This window comes from Manis pentadactyla, chromosome 9, assembly GCF_030020395.1.
Source record: "Manis pentadactyla isolate mManPen7 chromosome 9, mManPen7.hap1, whole genome shotgun sequence".
In the NCBI taxonomy this organism is placed as follows: Eukaryota; Metazoa; Chordata; class Mammalia; order Pholidota; family Manidae; genus Manis; species Manis pentadactyla.
In genome coordinates, this window is record NC_080027.1 from 110,425,653 (window position 1) to 110,447,001 (window position 21,349).

The 21,349-nt window shown below is 41.3% G+C and overlaps 1 protein-coding gene across 1 annotated transcript in view; it reads left to right on the top strand.

The window, feature by feature from the left end:
- The first annotated feature begins 3,666 nt into the window (after nucleotides 1-3,666).
- RGSL1 (regulator of G protein signaling like 1) overlaps nucleotides 3,667-21,349 on the top strand; it is a 54,457-nt gene continuing 36,774 nt past the window's right edge. The window contains exons 1-4 of the mRNA XM_036912605.2: nucleotides 3,667-3,679; nucleotides 6,788-6,870; nucleotides 16,454-16,528; nucleotides 17,786-17,915. Of these exons, the coding sequence (XP_036768500.2) occupies nucleotides 3,667-3,679; nucleotides 6,788-6,870; nucleotides 16,454-16,528; nucleotides 17,786-17,915 (301 nt within the window). The remainder of the gene's footprint in view (nucleotides 3,680-6,787; nucleotides 6,871-16,453; nucleotides 16,529-17,785; nucleotides 17,916-21,349) is intronic.

Sequence of the window (21,349 nt, forward strand, 5' to 3'; positions counted from 1 at the left end):
ATAATCTGATATTCAATATGAAGGCAGAAAATCATAAATGTGCTCTTACTAATTGAATGGGATCATTGTGCCAGCAACAAAAAATGCTCACAATTGTTTATATTGTAGACAATATTCACTATGCTATGGTACACACTTAATATACTAATTATTAAGCTTTTAAACCTTACATACAGAATTATAAATATAATTTTATTTAAAATGGCTACTGCTTGTTTATTATTTTTCAATAAAATCATACATTTAGATAGATCAAATTTTCTTAACAGATACCATTTCCATATTTTGTTAATTAAAATTCCTAGACATTTCATATTATGAATTGTAAATATCATTCTTTTAAATACTTTAAATATCTAACAAGGCAGATTCACAAGCCTAACAAAGCAAATTCTCCTAAGAACTTAGAAGGCTCTTGTAAACTTGTCGTATTTTAAAATAAAAGCAAAACAAATTTTAAACATTTTCTTTTATAAAAACAGCATATACAAAATAGCACACATTTTTCAGAAGTACATTTACATGAATAAAACAAAGGGCAACATTTTTTATTATGCTTGGGTTTAAAATTACCCACCCAGCCAAAAGAAATAAAATTACTACCTCCAACTTCTTGAGGCTTCACTGTCCAAAACTCAGAATCCTCAGTACATATTTTAGGTCAAAGAATATAGGACCAAAGGCGATGTTCTATGACTAACCCTGCAGCTGTTGGGTACATTTCTTTCCATGAGGTTTTTACTTTTTAACTTTGGCCAGGACTTAACCAATCACCAAACACAAAAGACTGTACTTCTTATAACTCAGAATCTTTCCCTGACATGAAATATTAATTAAACAGGTTATTTTAGTGGCAGACTTTCAAGTTTTTATTCTCTTTCTGTTGCACCAATACCTAATAGGGTGAAACTGCACCTCCCTTGACTTTAAAACTTGTAAGTATTGCACTGACCACCATTCTCAAGTCTTTGGTTAAAACCTATTAAACTGGCAAAGATAACAACAGTAGGGATAAGGCATGAAATCTATGTGCTGTGTCCTCTCCTTATGTAACTAACCAGAGGCCATAGCAAAGAGGAAGTTCTGAATCAGGAGGCAACAGTTCTGCCCAAGAGAAGTCTGTAGTCTGTCAGTATTACAGACACACTGTCAGTATTACAGACATACCGACATATAAAAATAACCTAAAGCTTTTTTAAGTTACTGTTGGGATGACTGCATGTCACTTTCTCTGTCTGTCCCTCACCCTTTTCCAATGCCCCAATCCCTCAATTAGACAATTTCTAGCTCTTTATGTTTGTGCAGAACTTAAAGCTTTCCATATTATCTTCACATCCATTTCTCAGCTAAATTGAACGAACACCGTTGAGCACCTTCTAACGCTAGACACATCAAGTTGAGTTGGACATGGACTACCTCCTCCACGCCATTTCCCTCCAGCTGAGTTCATTTAATTACTAACAATGATTTCAGATGCCTGTTTGACGGAACGGATTGGGAAGGAGGCAGCTGCTTCAGTTCATTGCCATTCAACTTTGTGTTTAATAACCTCTCAGTCCCTCTCTGAACCTGGGGTCACTCTTGCATTGCTAAACACAGCTCCCAAGGGGTTTGCAAACTATTACACTTGATGACCCTATGATAACAGGCCGATGACCCTATGATAACAGGCCCAACAAAGAGTCTGTGGGTTGGATCATTCTGATATCTACAGTGCCATAGCTGCTGTTATGATATCCACGTATACTTTGTCTTTGGTAGTTAGCACCACATCCCATTGAAATCAAGCCTCATTTTCTAAAGAAAAGTCCTTGGTGGAGGGTCTGATTGCTGAGTCTAGGATAGGCATCCATGTCCTTGCTGCCAGAGCAGAAGGAGGGACTCTCTGGCCCCCTCTGGTATCCACAGTGGGAGAGAGTCTGTTCAGGATACGGGATGGTTTTTCACACCAAACAGGAAGGGTGGCCAGAAGACAAGTGGCCAAAACAACACAACATAAAACTTTACTAAATGCACTTGTTTCTGACCCACTCAGTGTTTAGGGCCCCTTTTGGGCTAACTCACAGGCATCCTAGGATATTGGAAGAAAGGATCCAAATATGGTAAATCAGACCCAAAGCCAGGACTACCCAAAAATGATTTACCTATCCTTGAAGAGAACAAGAGCTTAGTCTTCAAGCCTGTTTAAGGCAATAAAAAATGAATAACAAATGTTAATTTCCATATTAAAAAATTCTGACCATTTGTCTTACCATAAGTTATTCTCTGTGACCAAATTCATGCTGAGTTCTAAATTTCCAACTTGCAACAAACATTTTAGACTTTGGTAAGTTGGAAATATTCTAGAAAATTCTTCCGTCTCCTTTCTTGTCATTTATGATTATTCCTCACTTCGAGGACTGTTTGTAGGTGGATAAAAAGTTTTCTGCTCTTTCCTTTGATTTCTTCATGATAGCTCATAAGGAGACCTGGGCCAGTTTACAGTTGAAAAACATTATACCATCTTGAGAAAAGTTACAATGAAAAACAAATATAACTTCTTTCCCATATTGCCTCTTGCTTGCTTCTGTCTTTCCTGGAGTGACTGGTCTAGGTGAATGGGAGACTGACAGGGTTAGAAAATTTGGGATCAGAATTGGTCATAGAAAATCTCCACATGTGCATGCTATGATTTGAAGAAAATATTAAATAACTTTGTTTTGATCTTCTGTTAAAATTCTTAGAATGTAGGAAGCTTTCTTCCACATAGTTCCTTTCTACATATATATTGTTTACTTCTTTTATAATAGCTGTGGGAAAGAAAGCCTAATTAAACAAATAAAGGTACACACAAGAAGTGGTGGGAGGAGTTATACAGAAAAATAGATCATTGTGAGGAAGTCCAAGGAGCTTATTTTAAATCCATTAAAATTCATTTTCATGTGAAAAGAAGTTTTGCCTTACTGACAGATTTGAAGTGACAGGCTCTTGAATCAAATAGGCAGTGTAGCACTTTCAATGAAAAGGAGGTGATGGTAATTTTTTTTAGCAGGGCCACGAAGTAAATGAGAACAAAGTATAAACACCTCCTCCAGCGTCTTTGTCATGGATGGTAGCTAATGTTTATTCTATCCCTTTTCAAAGCCAGTGGGTAATGAAGTAACTCCCAGCCACCCAGTGGAAACCATCTGGGAAGCAGGAGAGGGGCTGGAAAACAAAACTTGGATATTAGGTTTAATTTTCCAAGCTTATCCAAAAGACAAGTCATTAAACATTCACTAAGTACCTGTTAAATTTCTAGAAGGATATTAGATACAAAAGACACATTAGAAATAAATGAGCAGATCCTTGCTCCCCACAAGCATAAGGTCAAGTTAAAGAGAAAGAACTTAAACTCAGGATCTATAAATGGACAACAGTTACAGAGAACCTGCCAAAGCATACAGGACAGTGTATGGACTAAAAGCCTAAGTATCAGAAGTGTCCGGTACGGTCAAGGGAATCAAGGAGATGGAGTAACAAAGACTTATGTTCAGACTGAGGTCTACACCAGAGATTAGAAGACCATATCCTGATAGAATCTGGAGCCCTTATGGGAGGTGTCACTGTGTGGTCACAAAGGGTGGGGTTCTGCTGATGGGGAGCAAATTCTGCCCCTAATCCCAGTGGCAGGAAGAGCATGACAACATGAGCAATGCTGGTGAGTCTTAGAGAGGGATGTCTCCTAGGCTTTGAGCCCTCAGATAAAGTAGACCACCCTCCTTCCCAATTGTTAACAGCTCTGAGTCTTCAGGGACTTTGTGGCTTTGTTATTTATGCCTTTTTTTTTCCTTCACTTCTTCTCCCCACTTACCCCCTCCACCTTGTGCCATCAGATCTTTGAGTCTAGGACAGGGCTCCATTCATACGACAACTAAGGCAACCAAGAGGGAAATAGTAAAGGGTAGATTGGGCCATCATGTGCCATACCTCCTCTTGGGAGAAGGCTAGCATGAGGTTTGGGGTTATCCAGTGATTTGTTCCCAAGTCGGTATTACCATGGTGTGGAATAAGTGATTGAAAGCCTTCTCAAATTATTGGGAAGTCTGAAGGCAGAGCAGGTGAGAATGGCAAAACAGGAATGAAGACCTGGAGGATGGGGAAAGGGAGGATATGGAGAGCCTGTTCCTCCACCCCATGCAGGCTATCCTGTTAATGGCAAGCCCTAATATAGTCAAGCCACTTGTCACCAGCAGTGCGTGTAGCTATGGAACATACAATTGATTGGGGAATTTCTGCCAAACCCCACTGTCCTGCATTCAGATTGTCTCAATAATCTTATTAAACAAATCCATGCCAGGCTCTCTGAATGCTGACCAAATAAATGGAAAAAAGCCCAGAAGATAGAAGCTCTTCTCTTGAAAGAACAATTCATTCAACCTTTATAGAACTTAGACATTGGGCAAACACTTTTAGTGCCTGTGGGAAGAAAGAAGTAAAGGCAAAGTCCCTCCTCATAGAGCTCAGTCTCTTAAAGAAGACAGATTCATCAATGGATAAAAACAACGACTTGTTAACCAGGGGGGCTAGATATCAATTTTACCATTGTGGAAGATTCTACCATGTTTGGTTCATCAACAGTATATGTGAACCAATTCCTGATGGGTGACTAGTATTTTGTGAAGCAGATAGTGGTTGAGAGGACATTTTGGCCTATGGGAATGCAGGAACAAAGACATGGAGGTTGGACATAGGAAAATGTTCTGACTGTAAACAGGAGACAGCATGATGCAGAGTGGTGGGAGATAAGGCTGGGAGGGAACTCAAAATCCAGATCCATTGTCATCTCAGATACTAAGGAGCTTGTACTTTATTTTAACTTGTAAGACATTGAGGAGTCTATGAAGTATTTTAACAATAATAGCTTCAAAAGATTATGGTGGCAATATGTGAAGAGTGCATGGACGGGAAACAGAATGGAGCTAGGGAGACCATTTTAAGAGACTTAAGGCAGTAATCTAGGTGAGAGAGGATGGGGGCCTGAAATAAGAGAATGAGTTTATGGAGAGAGAGGAGAGGACAGATTCCAGGGAAATGTAGAAGGAAAACCGCATAGCATGGTCCACCATTGCACATGGGAGTAGTATTTGAGAGAGAGAAACAGAGCAAGAGAGGAATCAGTGATTTCTAGGTTTCTGGTTTAGACAATTGGATGAGCGGTGGTGGTTCCAATAACTAAGATTGGAAATACAGGAAAAGGAGCAGGTGGGGAAGCAAAATGGTCAGATCAGCTTTGCAAATGTTGAGATGAAAGTGCTGGCAGATGTCCGTGTAGAGATGTCCCATGGCCCGCTGGATACTTAGAACTAGAGCCAAGGACAAGGAGTCTGGACTGAAAACAGATTTTGCAATCATCTATGTGGAATAGATTAACTTAATCAGGGAATGCTTATAAAAAGAAGAGCAGAGAGCTGAGAAAGGAGACAGAAAAAGACATATGAAAGTTTACAACGGTAGACAAGAAAAAAAAAAGATTAAAAAAATACTGTGAAAAGAGTCTGTGAACAGAAGGCAAGAACTGACATCAGCTCTGTTACAATCGTGTCTGTTCACCTGGGACTCTATTTCCATTTTTATTACATGAAGACAATACCCCATACCCACCAAGCATCATCAGGAAAAGTGAGGGAGGGGATTATTTGGTTTACTTGTGTTATCATAATTGCACTCTAGTGATTGTGAGTAGCACTTACTACATTTGCCAGACATTTAACTTAGACTGAGAGATAGGACTACTGTGTAGTGTTTTATGTTGCTCACTGATAAGTCTTCATAAACTTTGGGTAGGATGGAAAAATGCTGGCCCATTGATTAAACAATCAGCTTATTATTCACTAGTTGAATATCTTGTGTTAAAGAGCAAAGACTGCAACTTAGAGTAAATGTAGAGGGGTCCCCTTGTCTGCCTGTGGTCTCTCTACTTGGCTTTGTGACGTTCTACATTTATCTCCTTGAATGAACTGGGTAGCACTGGGACTAAGCCTGAGTAGAACAATGAATGTTCTGCATAGCCAAATCTATATTTTAAAAATCTCTTGTTGGGAGTTAATGTTGGGCCCAAGCCAACAAGCTGAAATTCGACCAGAATAAATGTAAATTCCTGCCATGGTGTCTGAAAAGTTACTGTGTAAATAAAGGATGATGGAGTTCAGAATGTCATGTGAGAACACTGAAGCCAGGTCCATCTCAGGCCACACTAATAGAACATAAAATATGAGCAACTTGTCTTACACGCTGCCCTGGGAAGCATGCAGAGTACTTGACACTCCTGAGTGTCACTCCAGCCATGCGGGTGGCACCAGATGGAAAGGAGGCCATGTGAGGAATGGTTGAAGACTTGCTTAGTGACTAGTCAGAGGGCTTGGAAGTAAGCAGGTCGTGATGTCTTTATAATGGAAGCATGGTTCCGTTTAAGAGGACTTAGATGGATTCTGTCAAGCTTCAGAGGGCAGAAGTTCTACAAATGCAAAGAAGATAAAAGAAGGCAGTTCACAGCAGAAAAATCTTTCTAACCATTTTATCTCTTCATAAATGAAACGGGCAGCCCTGTGAGGCAGCGAGCTCTCCACAGCTGGGGGTGTTAAAGCAGAGTCATATTGCAAAGGAGAGTCCTGGAGACAGGGAGAAACTGAGTTAGGTGATTGCAAGGCCATCATCACGCTGAGATTTGGCTCTGTGAAATTACCCATTCTGTTGCTTTCTTATATTGTATTTTCTTATCCTAAATATAATCCTGGTTCATGAAGGGTTTTTTTTTCTCTCCATATAGAGATAATCGGTTCTACAAATCTTACAGTTCTGCTAGAAGATGAGATCTTTGCCGATTTTTTCAACACATTTCTTTCTCTCCCGGTAAGCATTCCCAGAATGAAATCCTAATGTTTCATCAACAGCTGAATAATGAATCTCACTGCGCAGGGTGCCTTTTTTTTTTCTCATAAACTTCTTACTAAATCAAAACTATTTCGATTTGAGCAAATAAATATGAACCAGAATCTTCTCTAAAATATCCAGGAGCTTCCCAATATTGATATAATCAAATCTCAGTTCTCCAGGTTCCTTAATTGCCTTTGCCCATCCATAGTTATTTCCCATCACACCCGTCACACCCTCTGCCGGTACCCAAGACTGTGGAGACAGCAGCTCTACCCTCGGGGAGCCCATCTGGCTCTCCCACCTGGGCATCTCTCCTTGGCTGTATTGTTAGTTTGCTAGTTCCACCTACCAATGTCTTAAGCACTTTTTAAATCTCTGCTTAAATCCTGTTCCTAAGGAATTCCTAGGCCCTCCCAATCAGAACCTGTTTCTCCCTGTCCCTTGGCACTTTGCAACTCTCTCGTGTTACATGTGTGTCTCCCCCACTGGATTTTGAGACTGTGAATTCCTGCAGGACAAGGACTGTGGATTGTTTATTCTGCTCTACTCCGTTCACCAGGTGTTTAGCACATAGCAATTGTTGAGTTGTTGGCTGGAATCAAACATATGTATGTTTCCAATCTATACAATTAAAACAAAACTCAAGCATCAAAGTATTCTTCAACCCAAATCTAGACTAATCCCACATGTTTTGTGGTTTAAATCTTTGATTACATCTTAAGGCTGCTGCCTTATAAATTGTGGCTCATCTCAGTGTGCCCTTCTCCATGGAACACCACCTGTGGAAAGGTGAAATCTATACAACTGGGAAAAAACACTGTTTTACCCCACAAACGTCTATTGGCTGGTTTCTTAGGGCTACCACGGGGCTGAGTACTGAGGATGCAGACATTGATGATGCCATCCCTGTCCTCAAGGAATTCCTCAAGGAATTCTCAAGGTGAGAGACTGATGCTTAAGTGCAAAAAGGATCGAATATGACAGGACAGAAGTCTCTAGGAGGCAGCAAAACTACAAGTGCATTGAAGGGAGAGGCCACCCCTACCTGGAAGGGTCAGGTGAGATGAAGTGAAGAGGTGATGCAGGTCAAGTCTTGAAATAAGATTTTTCATCCGACAGTTGGCTGGGGAAGAAAATGGGGAGGGAAGGGCAGACAAAGAAATAGGAGGAAAAGACTGGGAGCTTGAGTATCAAGAAAAGCAGAGGCCTTAGAGCAGAGTATGTAAAGGCACCAAGGAGTACGATCCTATGGCCCTTTGGGGGAAACTCTTAAGTCATTCAGTAAGGCTGAAGGAAAACTTGAGAGGCAGTCATAGCAAGAGATGAGGCCACCCAGCCAGGTTGAGCCAGGCCCTCAAGAGCTGGCAGGCCATGCTTAGGAGTTAGGTCATCATTTTGAGGTGAGAGAGGCAGTGAAGGGTTGTAACATGATCAGGCTTTCATTTGAGAAAGTTGTTTGGCCAAAGTCTGACCGTGGGCTGGGCTGTCAGGGGGCCATGGTGGAGGCAGGGAGACCAGTTAGGAGATAGTTTCAGTACTCTAAATGAGGGGTGGTGATGGTCTAAAGGCAAAAGGATGAGAGGATGGGACAAATAAAAGGGATTTTTTACAAAGCAATATAGGGTCTTATCACTGTTTGAATGTTGGGAAGGTGTAACAAGAAGGAAGGAGCCAGGACACAGGTTTGGGTACCTGGTGGATGGTGGTGCAGTGACACAGTAAAGCAGGAAGGGGCCTCTAAGGGCCTTAGGCAGTCCTCATTCACACTTTTGCCTCTGCCATTGTCTTAGTGGAAGGTTGCAGAAGTCATAAGGCATTTCAGTTTTTCTACTGATCAACACAATTTATGCAGCCCACAGTAATGTTCTAGAAACAGAGGGAATGAGATGGGAAATGCAATCCCAGCCAAGAATGTTAGAAAGTTATTCTTTCTATTCTACCATTTCGGTAGCTGTGGTCTATTTAGAGTAACAGAATACCACTGTCAAGTTGCAAATTTTTACCACTTAACTTCATGATCACCTGTGAGGTTGACATCATTCCCTTCTTACAGGAGTATCTCAGAGGTTAAAGGACTAGCCTAAGATCATGTGGCAAGTCTGGGGCAGTTCTGGGAGCTAACCAGGTCTTAAAGCTCTGGGCTTGGTGCATTTTCCATGTCAACCTCATGCATTTTGTGTTACGAGTGTCCCTTGGTGAATCTGTTCCACATACTTCTCCCACAGAATGACCTCACAGTCACACCATGAAGGTAATTTCACAGGCCAGGCAGGTAGTGTCACATCAAACACTGAGTGCAGAGCAAAGAGGGGTCACAAAGGGATCTCCTTTACAGACTGACATTTGTGGAGTGCAGGCCACACCATCACCTTCCTGGTTTTTTTTGAGAAGAGGGAAGGTTTTATTTTTTTCCCAGTTTTGCTAAGCCATGTTGACCAACAACACTGTTGGGTTTACACAGTGACTTGACATATGCATATTCTGCAAATGATCAAATGATGAGTAAACATCCATTCCCTCAGAGAGTCAGAAAAATATGTTTCCCTTGTGATGGGAATGTTTAGGGTTTACTCTTTTAGCAAGTCATTTTGGCCACATAGCATTGTTAACTGTAGTTGCCACACTGTACATTATATCCCAGGAGTTATTTATTTTATAACTGATGTTTGTACCTTTTGACCCCCTTCCTCCAATTCCCCCTCCTCTGGTAACTACCAGTCTGTTCTCTGTATCTATGGAGTTTTTAGGTTTCACATATAGTGAGAGCATATGATGTTCGTCTCTGACCTGTATGGTGTAACATAGTAACCTCTAGGTGTGTCCATGGTGTGGAACATGCTGGATCTCCTTTTCTCTGGCTGAGTGACATTCTGCTGTGTGACTGTGTCTTGGCTGTTGTGAATAATGCTACTGTGGACACAGGGGTGCAGGTATCTCTTCAAGATCCAGATTTCTTTTCTTTCATCCCCAGAGGTGGAATTGCTGAGTTGTATGGTATTTCAATTTTTAGTGTTTCGAGGAGCCTCCGTACTGTTTTCCACAGACATTCCCACCAGCATATGAGGATTCCCTTTTCTCCACATCCTCACCAACACTTATTTCTTGTCTTTCTGACAGTAGCCAGAAAGGTGTGAGGTGCTCTCTCATCGTTGTTTTGATTGGCATTTCCCTGTTGATCAGTGACTTGGAGCATCTTTTCATTAACTGTTGGCCTTCTGTATGTCTTCCTTAGAAAAATGTCCACTTACTTCCTCTGCCCATTTTCAGTGGGATTGTTTTGTTCTATTGAGTTGTATGGGTTCTTTACATAGTTTGGATATTAATCCCTTATCAGATACATGCTTAGTGGATATTGTTTTCATGTTCCATAATTTGCCTATTCATTTTGTTGATGGTTCCTTTTGTTGTGCAAAAGCCTTCTAGTATAATGTTGTCCCACTTGTTTATTTTTGCTTTTGTGGCCTTTGTTTTTGGGGTCAAATCCAAAAAATCATTGCCAAGACCCATGTCAAGGAGTTTACCCACTATGTTTTCTTCTAGGAGATCTATGGTTTCAGGTTCTTTAGTTCATTTTTTAGTTGATTTTTGTGTATAGGGTAAGAAAGTGGCCCAGTTTCATTCTTTTGTGTAGCTGTCCAGTTTTACCAACACCAGTTATTGAAGAGGCTGTCTTTTCCCCATTGCATATTGTTGGTTCCTTCATTGTAAATTAATTGTTCATATGTTTGTGGGTTCATTTCTGGGCTCTATTCTGTTCCATTGAACTGTGTGTCTGTTTTATGCCTATACTGTGCCATTTTGATCACTGGCTTTGTAGTACAGTTTGAAATCAGGGAGTGTGATGCCTCCAGTTTTGTTCTTTCAAAAAATCACTTTGGCTGTTTGTGATCTTTTGTGGATCCATACAAATTTTAGGATTGTTTTTCTGTGTCTGTGAAGTATATGTTAGGCTGGAGAAAGGAAAAACAAGGACATACAAACAGAACAGAGAGATGCCATAGGGGGAGAACAGACCAGACCCCAAAGTCCATGCCGTATATGGAAAAGAGACAGCTCTCCCTGAATTCCATCCTGATGTGCCAACTAAGACCCAGATGTCAGCCTCCTCCCTCTTGGAAGGAAAAAAAGTTTCTAGTTGTCTATTATGTCACTTTTAGCCAATCATACCTCTCCACACCCCCTAGGATAGCTTGCCCACTCCTCCCCCTCCTAATCCCTTATAAGCTCCCCACCTCCCTAACCGGGCGTGACTTCTCTGGCCTGTGACAAGAAGGCCACAGAACCTCACCCGGGGGTATTTAAATAAATTACCTGGCCCTTTGTTGCCTCTCTTTGCCTGCTTATTTCAGCTAGAATTTATCTTACATATGGTGCCAAAACACGGGAGGAGTGTGAGCGTGCGGCCCCGACCAGCCACTGGCGGCCCCGCCCCCTCCTTCCCTGACCCGGGACCCCAGCCTGCTCTCCACTGCATGGACTATTTTCTGGTGAGTCCCCCAGTTTCCCCCGGTCTGCTTCCCTTCCTAACTCCATTTCGCCTGGTCCATCCAAAATTGTAGCTACATCCAGGTCTTGGGTATTCAACCCATCCGTTGCGAGTATCCAGGATACTCGCCCCTGGCCCTGCAGTGGGGGAGACGGCCCTCACCCAGGCTCCCAGGACGTCTCCCCTGACTTGGTGCGCTTGGGACGCTGGGCCCTCCTCTCAGCGGGATTTTTTTTGGGAAGTGGGTGCAGACATAGGGAACCAGCCCATGAAAGCAGAGGCTCAGACCCCGCTGCGGTGTCTCATTTCTAATCTGGCTACTCTATATTTGTCCCGGGAAGTTCGCAAACGGAAGTTAGTCTTCCTTTGCTCTGAGGCTGGGCCTCAGTATCCCTTGGACAACCAATCTCGCTGGCCCGCTGAGGGAACTTTTGATTTTAGCCTCCTCACCGACTTAACTAATTATTGCCACCAGAGCAGAAAGTAGAATGAAATCCCGTATGTGCAGGCTTTTTGGACTTTGCACTCCCGTCCAGACCTTTATGTTAAGTGTTCTATAACTCAGGTTCTTCTGGCCCGATCTCCAGTTAAAGATTGTCAGCCTCTTACTCTGCCCAGTCCTTCCTTTTCAGATCCGCCAGAAAACCTCAGCCGCCCACCTCCCTCAGCTAGCAATCCCCTCCCCCTCTCTCCACCACCATCTTTAAGTCCTTTGTCTTCACACGTCGCCTCCATCTTAAAGTCCTGCATTCTCAACCATGCTGTTGTCCTGCTCTCCGCTTCCGGTGGCTGCACCACCCCCTCCCCCTCTCCTTCCGCCTTCACCGCCCTCTTCCCCCTCCGGAACACGCCCCTCCCGCCCTCTGGTTCCAGAAGCCACAGACAGGAAGCTGAGGAGAGGGAAGGCAATTGGATATCAGTGAGTCAAGTCTATATGTCAGTTTGTCTGTGTATATGTTTTTATATAAAAAGTGTTGCTGACTGTAGTCATTGTATCTCAGTTTGTACATTTGTGTGTCTAGGTGTATAGATGAAAAATATTTTATTTAAAAACAAGCGCTTGTGAGGATTGGGCATTCTGTAACTTCCAGAGAATCTAGTAAAAAATGTTAAGCATTAATGCTAATTTGAGTTTAGCTGAGGCAGGCATGTCCTTGTTGTTATCAGCTGCCTAAGTTTACCTAAAGTCATTTAAGTCAATGTTATCTGCTAAATCTTTTAAGAATAAAATGCTTAAAGGCTTGGCTTTGTCTAACATTCAGTAAAAGTTTTGTAAATAATCTAGCATAGTTGCTAAAAATAAGTAAACAAGACTAGCAAATAAATATCTTAATAATAATACTGTATTAATGTATAACAGTATATATATATATATATATATATATATATATATGCAAACAGCCTGAGAATTTTTGTAGTAACCAAAATTCTTAAAGTTTGCTAAGTTATATAGACATATTTTGTGCCTAATAAGAAATTGTGCTATAAAACACATTTCCAAAAATGATAATATATGTTCATAAATATATCAATCTAAAAAATGCTAGTGTAACAGTTTACAGTAGCCTATTTTTCAGTGTTCACTGAAAGTTAAAGTAATAGTTTTCAGTTCTAATCAAAACTACTTAAAGTAGTAAGGAAAACATTTCTGCATGCTAAAAAATATGTCTTTTGATAAAAGAAAGTTGTGAAAAGTTTGTAGAAGAATTTAATATGGTCATGCTATATAAAATTAAAGCAAATGAGTCTCAGTATCAAGTACACAGCAAAATTAGAATTTTGTTTTCAGTTAAAAAGACAATTTTCTTAACTGTTAGTTGGCTCTTAACATTGAAAGATTGCAGAAAGTTCTTCTAATTGTTTTATCAAAGCAGTTTCTTATGCTTAAAGTCTCAGTGAGTTGTCAGAGTCTTTAAGAAAATGAGATCTTAGTAGTAAAAGGACTAAAAGCTAAACTTTGATAATAACTGTGTAACCTTTATTTGCCTTTGAGGTATTTTGTTGTCATTCTGGTTAAATAGATAAGTATTGCTTCATAGAAACCTATAATCCTATTTAAGCAAGTGTCTTAAAACTTCTAACAACTTCCCAAAATCAAATTCAAAAAAGTGCTTTTGCCTCTAGTTAACTCTGATATTTTCCAGAGAGCCCCTAGAACATGTCAGAAAAACCTTTTCTCATTGGAGAAAGTATTTGGCTAATTTAGCTTATTTATCTGATATATAATTACCTGCTTAATTGCCTGGAGGGCACTGTCAAAAGGAATGATGCAAAACTTTGTTACTGAATGTTTTGTGTTACAGAAATATCCAAATTTCTTTATAACAACTATCTTACAGTAAGCTCTCATCAGATCTTTAACCATTGTCATTTGTAAGTCTTCTGTCATCTATACTCACTGCTTTATTACTTCTAAACTAGTAAAAAACTAGATTTCAGCAGAACAGGTATTAGTAACCTAAGATTAAGTAAACTAAGGAAGATGATTTTGTGGCTTTTTGTTTCAAATATTGCTGATAAAGTGTTTTAAGCTTTTTCTCTTAAGCTGACAACAGTTTACTAATCTTTATAAGCAGAATTGAAACTTTATCTTTCTCTCTACCTGATCCCTCCAAAATTTAAAAACTCTCAGTGACTATTTTTATATTTCATGGCAGTATGTTTATGTGCACAAGTTCAATAAGAATCTGCTTTCCTTGTAAGAGGACCAATTAAAAACACTGGTTATACTACCAAGGCTTTGACTGGAATGTCATACCTGGGAGACATGTGTGTAAGCTCAGATATGAACAGCTTTAAGGAACTAAGGTTGACTTTATAGAGCCAACAAAGCCCCTTGGAAAAACTGGCCTGATACCTTGCTTACAGGGTTCCCAGCAGCCTTACCAGGTGAGTAAGAAAGGTCACTTCCTGTCAGGTGCAGGAACCTCATGATGTCTTAACCTTGAGAAGAGAGGAATTCACCCAAATCTACAAGTACCACAGGCAAAACCTGAGGGCAAGTCTTACTTGGCTTTCTGGCCTAGAGAGGCCTTTAAAAGTTCAATCTGAAATTCCTTACAAAAAGTTCCAGCAAAGCATATTTAAAAGAGCCTGTGTAATCAATTGCTCTTCTTGCTGCACTTATGCAAATAATCAAGCCAACTGTTATTTTCTTAATCTAGCTACTTCTAATAAAAATAAGGGTGATTTTAGAGAAAAGTATTGTTTCAATAATGCAGTCTTAGATGACCCGAGTTGCCACCAACCAGATGTTACTTGACCATTACACACCTCCTCCCACTGAACCCCCTCCTTTGGCCTAATACCAGCCTCAAACCCCCACAACACCCCTTGTCAGTCAGAAGTAGCCAGATTGAGTTGTCGCCCATTATGACCAAAAGGCTGGAATGTTAGGCTGGAGAAAGGAAAAACAAGGACATGCAAACAGAACAGAGAGATGCCATAGGGGGAGAACAGACCAGACCCCAAAGTCCATGCCCCAAAGGACAGCTCTCCCTGAATTCCATCCTGATGTGCCAACTAAGACCCGGATGTCAGCCTCCTCCCTCTTGGAGGGAAAAAAAGTTTCTAGTTGTCTATTATGTCACCTTTAGCCAATCATACCTCTCCACACCCCCTAGGATAGCTTGCCCACTCCTCCCCCTCCTAATCCCTTATAAGCCCCCCACCTCCCTAACCGGGCGTGACTTCTCTGGCCTGTGACAAGAAGGCCACAGAACCTCACCCGGGGGTATTTAAATAAATTACCTGGCCCTTTGTTGCCTCTCTTTGCCTGCTTATTTTGGCTAGAATTTATCTTACAGTATACCATTGGGATTTGACAGGGATTGCTTTATAGAATCTGTAGATTTGAGTGGTATGGACATTTCAACAATATTCTTTCAATTCATGAAAATGGAATTTTTTTTTGTTTATGGGTGTCTTTTTAAATTTATTTCATCAATGTGATAGTTTTCAGACTGCAGGTCTTCCACCTTCTTGGTTAAATTTATTCCTAGGTATTTTATTCTTTTTGATGCAGTTCTAAATGGAACTGCTTCCTTCATTTCTCTTTCAATACTGACTGAAGAAAACACGGGAGACCTGAATGGCCAGTACCCGGCACAAAATTGGAGTAAATACAAATCTCTAGCAAGAAAATAGAAGCTTCAGGTGTTTTTGTGGACTGGGTCTAGAGATAGCACGGGCACAGGGCCCTCAGGCTTCCACGGGCAGGAGGGAGCCTGAGTGGAGGGAAGGCAGATCTGAGCCTTGCAGCTGGAGGCACAAGGTCCTGGCTGAGCAGGAAGCCACCACCCCCTCTCCTTCCCCGGTCACCTTCACAGTCAAGGTCAAAGGGGAGAGAAAGGGGGCACCACAGAGTGAAAAATTTGTGAGCTCCTAGTCTTGGGGAGATGATCAGACTGACATGATGTGCTAACTTCAGCACCTCTAACTTATCACAAATACTACGGGGACACTTTGAGACACTTTAGTGCCTATGGTGAGACTGCTAAGCTTAGACAGCCATAAACACAGAAGCCCTTTCCCATCAGTCTTTAAGCTGATTGCTTAGGCCATTTCTGTGACAAACAAGGACAGTAGCCTAGAATTATCTATCAATTTTGCAGACTTTATGCCCCCAGAAAGTAATTTGTTCTTCTAATCCTCCTATCCTCAGTCCTGTTTACTTTCTCCAGTTCAAAAACTTAGGCAAATACAAAGTTGTTTCTCTTTATGAAAAGGCTTCAAACCTTTGCGTTAGTTAACTCTCTAAGCCCTCGGAGGAATGAATAATGCAGTACACAAAGTAAATACACGCTAATGTCATGGGATTTGGCCTTTGCCCTCAGGCAAGATAACCCCCAGGTTGGGGCAGAGTGGAGCCAAAAGATAAATGAAACTTGCAGTTTAGTTTGTTTGGGTATTTTTGTACAAGACAGGTTGATTTAGTGGAATACATTTGAGAATTAACGTCCCTTGAAACAGGAAAGCAAAGGAACCCCCCTTGCCCTGTGGCTGCAGATGGACCGTGATGTATTCATGAAGAGAACTCTACCCCTTGGGCTGTTTCCTAGCTTTCTTTTGCAGGTCTTTGGCCAGACACCCTTTTACACTGTTGAAAATTCACAGTGGAGCTTGTGGCCAGAAATACCTTATGACTTGGTGAGTCAGAATCTTCAACGGTGGAGGTTTGGAGGAGGGGGAAGTGGGAGCTGAATTGGAAGTGTGGATTGGGGGACGGGGGAGGAGGAGAGGAACCTGAGGTGAGTAGGGAAGAAACTGTAAAGCAGGTGAGTAGAATAAACAGCATTAAGCCAGGGAGACATTTCTCCTCTTTGCATTTTTACCACCTGAGCAGGCAATTGCTGGTGAATTCTTTCCTCTATATTCTAGTCAGTGGCTAGCAAAAGGTACCCATCTCTCATGTCCACTGTGACTGTTGAGTAGTAGATGCTCAGAGCACTGTGTTAAGGACTCTGAGGTCACACCTAAGCTGAAAAAGAGTCTGGGGATTGATTAGCAATGCCTGCCATGGGTGTGCAATAGGAAGTGGCGGCCCATGGGCCACAAATGATTATTTGCATTATAAGGTATAGCTCAATGTAGGATGCCACTCTGCGGTCCCCAATAGCTTCTGGACTTTTCTCCAGAGTCACGTATTTCTCCAATCTTTTCTCTTAATATCTTTCTCCCTTGTCCTTGCCCCTTGTCTTACTCTAATCCTTTTTCTCCCCTTCCTGTCCTCCTACTATGCAGACCTTAGGCCTCCTGATGGATTCCACATGCCATGCCCTAGCAGTGGCATGGGGGATCTTCCCTCTAAGCCATACTCATAAGGTTTCATTTTTCTTTGGGATCTGGAGAGCTGAGAAGGACACTCCCCATTGATTCTTACATTTGGTTTCCTCAGGAGAACCCTGAAATTTAAGAATTTTCTCTCTTCTCTGGTGGCTCAATCCCTCAGGGATCCATCCCATATACTAAATGGTGTTAAGTGTGAGTCTTCGTTTGGTTTTTTTTTGTTTTTTTTACCTATCATGCAGTTAATATGGGTTGGGGGCTCATGAGAAATTTTAAGTGTGCTTACAAAGAAGCAAGTTGAATAGTTATGACTCAATACCACAGACCAAAATCTCTTCTGCCTCTCTTCTATCAAGTGAGACTTAGATCTTTTCTTCAATCTTCACCCAGGAATAAGGAAGATTTTTTTATGAAAGACCAAGACTTTCTTTCCTACCACTTTTTTAGGAACCTCAGCCTCAGTCTCCATTCCCCTTAGACACTATTTTTTAATCAACATACCTCTCCTTTGGGCCAAACACTGCAAGAGTGAAGCTATTTATTGCCCCTTGCTAAGCTACATTTCTTAGCAATTCAGTTACATTTTACTTTTCTGTTCCTATTTTGTTTGGACTCTAGATTGCAGAGTACAAAGGATTACTGACCTGGTTGGAAAAATACCGGTTACCTTTCTTCTGTAAAACCAACTTGTGTCTGCATTATATTCTCTGTCAGGAGCTCATCAGTTTTGTTAAGTCCCCAGAAGGAGGTAAGCATGAGGGTGTGTGTTTGAAGAAATATGGGAAGCCAGGTTGCATAATGATCCTGTGCCTGTCAGTCCTACAATGAGATACAAATACTGGCCACCTTTGTAGGTTTAGACGTGTGAATGGCTCAGCCTGTGTTGTGGCAGTAGGTGGAATCTTAGGCAGAAAAATTGGTACCTGGGGCAATAAACTGGAATTGGATGGGTTGGGCTATTTGTTTCATATAACCAGGAATGAATGATTTCATATAACCAGGGATCAAATCTCACCACCTTGCTACCACCTGGTCTAAGCCACCATCATTTCTCACCTGGGTACTGAAATCATCTCTCAGTTAGTCTCCTTGCTTCTGCTCTTGTTCTCATGCACACAGCAGCAGAGTAAGTGAGTCTTTTAGAACTTCGTTCAGATCATGTCACTCCTCAGCTTGCTGTCTACCCCTGCCTCCACCAATACCTCCTGTTTCAGTATGAATTCCAGCACCCCTACAATGGCCTTCAGGATTCTAGCAACCTGTTCCCTTTGCTTTCTGACCTCACCTCCTGGTGCTTTCCATCTCACTCACTCCTTTCCCCCCACATTGGCTTCTTTCCAATTCCTCCTACATGCTGGACACATTCCCATTTCAAGGCTTTGTTCTGGCTGCTCGGCCTGGAATGCTCTTTCTCCGTATATCCATGTCGACTCCCGCTCTCGCCTCCTTAAAGCTCTGTGCACATCTCACCACCTCAAAGAAGGCTGCTTTGATGACCCTGAGGTCCACTCATTCAACCCCTGCCCTAGCACTCCCAACCCATTTTTCCCTCATCCACTTTATCATTTGTTTTATAGACCTTATAATCATCAACGTTACTAGATAATGTACTTACTGTGCTTATTGTTTATTGTCTGTCTCCTTCACTAGAATATAAGCTCCCTGAGGGCAGGGATTTTTGTTCTGTTTGCTGATGTATCCCAAACACCTAGAATGTTACTTGGCACAATAGGCATGTAATACATGTTTGTTCAAAGAATGAATGAGTAAGATTTCCATCTAAGGTTGAGTTGATAACTTGAGTCAGCTCAACTAGCCAAAGGGAATTATGTTTTACCCTAGGAAAAATTAAGATTCAGAAGATCCCACGGAGTAAAATGTTGTTCAGAAATCACCCACTACACAGAAATACCTTGTTTTGTTGCATGTCACTTCATTGCACTTCACAGATAGCATGTTTTTTTTTCAGAAACTAAAGGTATGTGGCAACTCTTCATTGAGTAAGTCTATCAGCACCAATTTTTCTACAGTATTTGCTCACTTCATGTCTCCTTGTCACATTTTGGTAATTCTCACAATATTTCAAACTTTTTCATTGTTGTTATACTTGTTAAGGGGATCTGTGATCAGTAATCCTTGATGTTACTATTGTAATTGTTTTGGGTACCATGAACTGCATCCATAAAAGATAGTGAACTTAACAAATAATCGAATTAAAATATGGGTAGAGGATCTGAACAGACACTTCTCCAAAGAAGAAATTCAGATGGCCAACAAACACATGAAAAGATGCTTCACATCGCTAGTCATCAGAGAAATGCAAATTAAAACCACAATGAGATATCACCTCACACCAGTTAGGATGGCCACCATCCAAAAGACAAACAACAACAAATGTTGGTGAGGATGTGGAGAAAGGGGAACCCTCCTACACTGCTGGTGGGAATGTAAATTAGTTCAACCATTGTGGAAAGCAGTATGGAGGTTCCTCAAAAAACTAAAAATAGAAATACCATTTGACCCAGGAATTCCACTCCTAGGAATTTACCCTAAGAATGCAGCAGCCCAGTTTGAAAAAGACAGATGCACCCCTATATTTATTGCAGCACTATTTACAATAGCCAAGACATGGAAGCAACCTAAGTGTCCATCAGTAGATGAATGGATAAAGAAGATGTGGTACATATATAGAATGGAATATTATTCAGCCATAAGAAGAAAACAAATCCTACCATTTGCAACAACATGGGTGGAGCTAGAGGGTATTATTCTCATTGAAATAAGCCAGGCAGTAAAAGACAAGTACCAAATGATTTCACTCATCTGTGGAGTATAAAAACAAAGCAACAACTGAAGGAACAAAACAGCAGCAGAATCACAGAACCCAAGAATGGACTAACAGTTACCAAAGGGAAAGGGACTTGGGAGGATGGATGGGAAGGGAGGGATGTGGGGGGAAGAAAGGGGGCCTTACGATTATCATATATAATGTGGAGGAGGGACACGGGGAGGGCTGTACAACACAGAGAAGACAAGTAGTGGTTCTACAGCCTCTTACTACGCTGATGGACAGTGACTGTAATGGGGTATGTGGGAGGGACTTGGTGAAGGGGGGAGTCTAGTAACCATAATGTCACTCATGTAATTGTAGATTAATGATAACAAAATAAAAAAAAAAAGATACTGAACTTGATCAATAAGTGTTATGTGTGTTCTGACTGCTCCATTAACTGGGCCTTCCCCCATCCCTCTCCTCCTCCTCAGGCCTCCCTGTTCCCTGAAACACACACCATTGACATCAGGCCAATTAATAATCCTCCAATGGCCTCTCAGTGTTCAAGTGAAAGGAAGAGTCACACACCTCTCACTTTAAATCAAAAGCTAGAAATGATTATTAAGCTTAGTGAGGAAGGCATGTCAAAAGCCTAGATATGCCAAAAGCTAGGCTCTTGTGCCAGTCAGCCAAGTTGTGCATGCAAAGGAAAAGTTCTTGAAGGAAATTAAAAGTCCTACTCCAGTGAACACAGGAATGATAAGAAAGTTAAACAGCCTTATTGCTGATACAGAGAAAGTTTAGTGCCTGGATAGAAGATCAAGCTAGCCACAATATTCCCTTAAACCAAAGCCTAATCCAGAGCAAGGTCCTAACTCTTTACAAGTCTACAAAGTCTAAGAGAGGTGAAGAAGCTACATAATAAAAGTTGGAATCCAGTAGAGGTTGGTTCATGAAGTGTAAGGAAAGAAACCATCCCCATAACATAAAAGTGCAGGTGATAGTAAACATAATGTTCTTCATGTAATTGTAGATGAATGATACCAAAAAAAATAAGTGCAGGTGAAACAGCAAGTGCTGATGGAGGAGCTGTAGCAAGTCATTCCGATCTAGCTGAGATCATTGCTGAAGGTGGTTACACCAAACAACAGATTTTCAGTGTAAATGAAACAGCCTTCTATTGGAAGAAAATACCATGTAGGACTTTCATTGCCACAGAAGAGAAGTCAATGCCTGGATTCAAAGCTTCCAAGAATAAGCTGACCCTCTTATTAGGAGCTAATGCAGCTGGTGACTTTAAGTAAAGCCAATGAGCATTTACCATTCCAAAATCCTAGGGCCCTTAAGAACTGTGCTAAGTCTACTCTGACTTGGCTCTAGAAATGGAACAACAAAGCCTGGATGACAGC